Here is a 6,119-nt window from a genome sequence, read left to right on the forward strand (position 1 = left end):
AACTACTGTTGGGTAGGCGAACATATTCCCAGAATTTAGAGACAATCGAAAAACATGACTTTTTGAGTTGGGGCAGTTGAGGAATAATGCCCCATATATTTTTCAATTATCTTCTTGTAATTAAAAAAAAACCGATAATGAAAAATTCTTTCTTTAAACACAATAGAAATCTTAGAAATAAAAAATGGCCTCTTCCAATTAAAGAAAAACCCATGTCACTTTCAACTCAATAAAAACTTTACAAATATAAAATGTACTACCAATTTAACAAAAATAAGAATTTTCTATATTTTTTAATTATCCTCTTTTAAATAATATATATTATTATTATAATATTATCTACTTTAAATAATAGATAATTATTTTTTCATCTTAATTTTGAAGGGAAATGTTCAAAATTGTTGTCTGATATAATTGCACATTTTTCAGTAGGTACGAACAGAATTTCTTCCTGAATATATTTTACTGAAAATATGAATGTGTTAAATATGCTCCGAATTTTAAGCAACTATTAAAAAAGTAAAAATAAATTTATAACAAAAAATGAGGAATCTCATTTTTCTGGTAGGCCTAAAAAATGTTCCTTTTCGTGTAAAATGTCCGCTGTATATTGGCAGAATTAGAAGAAATTTAGGTATCTCTTGAGCCCATGATTTGCAAAAAATTGCTTATGTTATTTTAGTTTCCGCTGTTAATGGTTTTTTACATAAGAATAGAAAAAGGATAAAATGCATATGTACTTAAGTAAAATGATAAATTAATAGTTAAAATGAAAAAAGCAATTTTGTGCAAAAATTGACTTGAGAGATCCCTAAATATTTTTTTAATAAATAATGACAATATTCAGGAAAAATATTGACATCAAAAGGAAAATTTTGTAGGGCAGACATTTTAGAAAAAATCTTTTTTTGGACCACGCTTCATTTATTCCTCTTTTTTTACCACTTTTAATAAACTTATTTAACTACCATTTAACCATTTACAAATGGATAATACAAGTTTTTTTTAAGTATTATGTAATACTTTTTAAGGGATGTAGGGTCAGAATTGCTTTAAAGAATGTAATATTTAATACTTGAGTGGCTCATTATTCAGGAAAATTATACCTTGGGAAAATCTATAGATACCTGGCAACATCATAGAATTGTCAGGGAATTTTTTTACAGAATTTGAGTAGACGCCCTGAGATAATTCTAAGCATTATAATTTTTAATATTTGTATTGCTATCTTTCAACATATTACATATATAAAGAATATACCGATTATTGGTATAAATAACCGTGATTTTTTCTCAAATGAGCTAATAATTACTTTTACATTTTATAAAATAAAAAAAACCTGAAACTCCAGGACTGTCGCTCAATACATAAAAATGTATTTTTTTAATTATTCTGTCTTTATGTTAGTCTGAAGATGCTTAGTTTGTCAGCACGATATATAACTTTCGAAAGAGTTTACAGCTTGACTTCGCCTTTGGTATATTTTTGTGTGTCTTAAACTAAAGGTCAAGTTCTTTAGCCAGCCATTTTAGATAAAAAATCAAAAAGTGAGAGCATTGGAAACACTTTTGAGACAATTTTTTTTCAAGATTCAAGCATTCTCTCCACGGATATATACAGTATTCAAAAAGACGAACAATTTATCGTAATGATGATTCGAAACTTGAAGCACATGCAAAATACGGAAAAAGACGAGAAGACAGAAATTGTGCATTTGAAAAAGATGTATAAATTTGTTAAGAATCACTTTTGAATAGGGTGCGTAGTTTTTATTTTAATCGTGAAAAACCTAATAATAAAGAGTAGAAAAATAAAATTTGAAAGATTCCGAAATCTCTAAATGTATTTTCAATATATATGTGTGTGTGGGGGGGGGGCGGGGGCGGGTGGGTGGTTGTATGTGATAAATAGTTAATTTAGTTTGGAGCACCTGAAATTTTTGACCTAGCACTGTAAGTTTCTCACAAGTAGTGATACGTTTCTCTCGTTTAGTATATAAGGACCGATTGAATCAAGAGTCTCAGCGAAATGCGTGCGATTTATAGATATAAGATAGATTTACATATGCTTATAGGTATTAGTTAAATCTTCGGAAACAAACCCACTGTAGCCAGCGAGCGACCATCCGAGCGTATGCACACATATATATTAAGAAGTATATGAAGTCCATGTAAAAGTGTGCATTCATACACTTCTCTCCGTCTTTCCTTTTTCCATGCGCCAACTTGAGACACAACATCACGTGACCCCCATTTTTCGTACAGTGGTTTAGAAAGATTGCAAGGTGTTCGTAACGAAATGTTCAATATTCTGTTTCATTTCTTTCAAAGCACTATACTAATTTTCGTTATTTGAATCCATTATAAAATTTAATACAGCAACTTAGAAATACTGTAATTTTTTATGTGTCTAAAATTCGTACGATTTATTCTAATCAAAGATATTAGTCTGCATTTTCATAGTCACTATTCGACTTTTTCTAACCGAACCTCGATTATCCCTTAATTCATACACTTTATTTGAATTGTGGATATGCGACAAAAGAAATATTAATATCCAAAGTCTCTCCGCGTGTCGTTGTCACTAGCGTGAGGATAGATACAATTTTTAGGTTTTGTCGTTATGACACAGGCGCCAAGAATTTGCGGCTATTTTGTTTAGTTTGGCAAATGAACCAAGAAATAAGATCAAATTGATCCGAATGGACTGATCATTATGATATCGAGAGTCAAATGATCGTTGGAGCAAAATTCTCTAAAACCAAATTGATCCTTTTTTTACCGTGTATGGAGGGTCCCTGGGCATAAGTGCTAATACTCAAATTTTACAAGACTCAAAAACTGTTTAACTTTAATGAATTTGAGTTTTTTTTTAACAAAAAAGTAATTTCGAGCTGTTACTTAGCTCTATCTCAGGTGGAAATACACAACTGACCCAGTACTGAATCAGTACAAATTGCCGGATTTTTAGAACAGCGGGCCTCTGCTGGACCAGTACTGGCTTGTAATTTTCGGCAGTACTGGCGTGCAGTACAGCCGCGGTACTGCGCACATTAGTACAGGTTCGATATTATTTATAATTTCAAAAATATAAATTTCATTCAAAACGTTTGGTTAATTTTTACACCCACTCCCGTGTGGAAAAATTCTTCTGGGGCTGGCCTGGCCCCGACCAGACATCCAGGTTTCCAGCCCTGCCGCTGACCAGATGGTCTGACCTGGGCCTGGCCAAAAGTGCAACGTTTTTTTTTGGCTAGCCCCAGGCCAGACCGTCTGTTCAGCCGCTAGGCAGGGGCTGACCAAGCCGCTAGTTATAGACTGGTCTGCCGCGAGTTATTGGCTCGTCAGCGACTAGTTAATGGCTGATCGATTAATGTTTGAACGTTGAAGATCATATCGTTCATGTTTTTGAATTTCAGTGAAGTCTTTACTGGCAACTCCAAATCATATTTTTAGCCAAGCCTTCAGCTAGACATCCTATGAAATTTGAAAAATTTGCCTTTCCAGTGCTATCTTTCGGCTGGATTAATATATTATTAGGAAAATAATAAGGGCCAAGCAATGAATTACAATTACTTGGGAAAACTTGATTTTTTTAATGACTTGGATAAAAAAATTTCACTATAAACTTTTTTAGTTTAAAAAATTTCATTATAGGCTCTGTAACTTTTTTGAAATCTAAGAAAGAATTTACTGTATCGATCTTAGATTTCTTGTTCTTGGCACGCTGATGAGCGCCAAGCCTAGACCAGACCAGACTCTCAAGATAAAAAATAAATTCGTGTTTTCATAGTTTGAATTTCTTATTTTCCATAATTTCCGACACCCTGTAAATTTTGTGAAGTATGTCAAAAAACTTGGTAATGGAACTTATGATTTTTTTCGGTCTTGGCTAGCTGACCAGTGCCAAGCCTGGGCCAGAACAGTCCTTCGAGGCTAAACGGTCTAGATAAGGTCAAACCTAAGCCAGACCGGCGTCAGACCTCAGCCAGATTAGATCTTCCAGACTAGACATCTAGCTAAATCCAGATTTGGTCCAGACCTGTAACCAGACTGTTCGGACATTTTTTCACACGGGCTATTTCTATACACTAACGATATGGTCGAGTATTTCGTCCATACATAAATATTTAAGGTCTTGCTCATAGAATAAATACATATGTTACATTTTTAAACACTAGATTACCTAAATCTATTGCCTAGCAATTGGTATCCTTAATCATTATCCTGTACCTACAGAATTAAAAGTCAATGAAAAAACCATCCTCATAAGCCACAGCTCAAAAATTTTAAAACAACAAGTTTTTGACTCTTTTCTTAGCAAATGAATTATATATAATTAAATTAATTTATATAGATGTGAAATGAATTGACTGTTTACGGGAATATATGTAAAATAATTTTTAAATCAATAATTAAAATAGATTGCAATTTTTCTTTGTTTAGTATACTGTTTTTGTACGTTTTAGACAGTTTTATAACTTTTTTCAGTAACATGTAATGTTATTCTTAATTGACATTAACCATTTTTTTTAATGAAAATTAGAAATTTTATCGTGAACCGTGGTAATTTTTTGTCTGCACATATACAATTTCTCATAAAGATGAAACTTGGAATTTTTTCTTAAAGAATATAACAGGAAAAATATTGCTTTTGCCATAGTTGTATTCATGCTTTCGCGAAATTTTAGAATACATGAACCATATTTTTAAACGTTTTTTTTTATTTTTTAATATTTATACTGTAAAGCATAGAACTACACAAATTTCCAGCTGGGATGGAGCCTTAAAAGAAACATCCTAAAGGAGGAATTAACTCCGAGAAATACTCTTTTGAATGGTTTGGCGCGTCCTAAAAAATGCCCATTTTGGCTCAGAAAGAGTTTCACAACTTTTTTCTTCATTATTAAAGAAATCAAGAAAGCACTTTCAAACTATTGCTAAACTCTAATGAACACTATTAAAGGAACATCCTGAAAGAAGCAATCACCTCTGAGAATAATGCTTGTCAATGGTGCGGAAGGTCCACAAAAAAGAAAATATTAATTCACAGAAAGTTGCATAACTTTTCCATTTTTTTATTTAAAACACCAGAAAACACTTTCGAGCTATTACTTAGCTTTATAGAATCGTTAGCAGAAACGCCAAAAAGAATTAATCACTTTTTTTAAACAAGTAAACCAGGGTTTTGCTTCACTTTTAATTCGAACTGGACCATAATCTTCTACAGTCGATAAAAAAATTAATGTTGGCAGATAAAACGCATTTCCAAAATGTGAAACTTACGCCCTTATATCCAGGGATCCTTCAAATATAAAAATACTGTTCTAATTAATGATATTTACCTGCGCTTACTATATATTTTATAGTCAATATTTAAAACAATGAATGAGATGTTAAAAATGACATACTTTAAACCAAAGCATTAAGGTGTTGAAAGAATCTTTTATTCACATTATTCGACATTTCGAAAAATATACGTTTTCCTCATCAGGATAGAGTCGTGTACATAAAAGTTCCTTACATCATGTCGAGTATTTATGTATATGTATCCTCAATTCTCCGTTTCTCAATTGTTCTTTAGGTTATTTTCATTCCGGGTTAGTAAATTCAATAAATTTTATTGTTTATTTTTAAAATATTATATTATAATATTATTGTATATTGTTATATAATAAAATAAATAACATCGCTTTTCATTATCTTTTAGATATTGACTATTTTATAGTCGACTTACAAAATTGTTTATTTTGCCTTGCGAATTTTGAGTCCAAAAATGAGATATAAACTTACTAAATTTGTGTTCAATAAGAGCACATGAAGAACAGACCCGCTATTAAATTTAGAATTAAATTAACATTCTTTATATGTACACATAATTGTATAGCTACATACCTGTTACGTAATTATCTTGAACTGCTACTAAGATAATCAGAAGAACCACAATTATTTGAAAAAACCATGCGGCATTGAACGCTGCCATATCTTCGTTTTTACTGCCTTATAACCATATATTTGTCAGCATTATTTCTCTTGAACATTTTTCTGTAACGTCACAAAAATCAACAGTATGCATTAATCTAACAGGTATATTTAAACAACAAATTATATTTTTGTGAT

At 31.3% G+C, this 6,119-nt stretch overlaps 1 protein-coding gene across 2 annotated transcripts in view; it reads right to left on the reverse strand.

Annotated features, from left to right (window-relative positions):
- Nucleotides 1-6,119, reverse strand: part of LOC117170695 (cadherin-89D) — a 52,972-nt gene that overhangs the window by 33,779 nt on the left and 13,074 nt on the right. For both annotated transcript variants that reach the window (XM_033357671.1, XM_033357672.1), the window contains exon 2: nucleotides 5,895-6,044. In XM_033357671.1, the coding sequence (XP_033213562.1) occupies nucleotides 5,895-5,982 (88 nt within the window). In that variant the 5' untranslated portion in view covers nucleotides 5,983-6,044. The remainder of the gene's footprint in view (nucleotides 1-5,894; nucleotides 6,045-6,119) is intronic.

This window comes from Belonocnema kinseyi, chromosome 4 (genome assembly GCF_010883055.1).
Source record: "Belonocnema kinseyi isolate 2016_QV_RU_SX_M_011 chromosome 4, B_treatae_v1, whole genome shotgun sequence".
NCBI lineage: Eukaryota > Metazoa > Arthropoda > Insecta > Hymenoptera > Cynipidae > Belonocnema > Belonocnema kinseyi.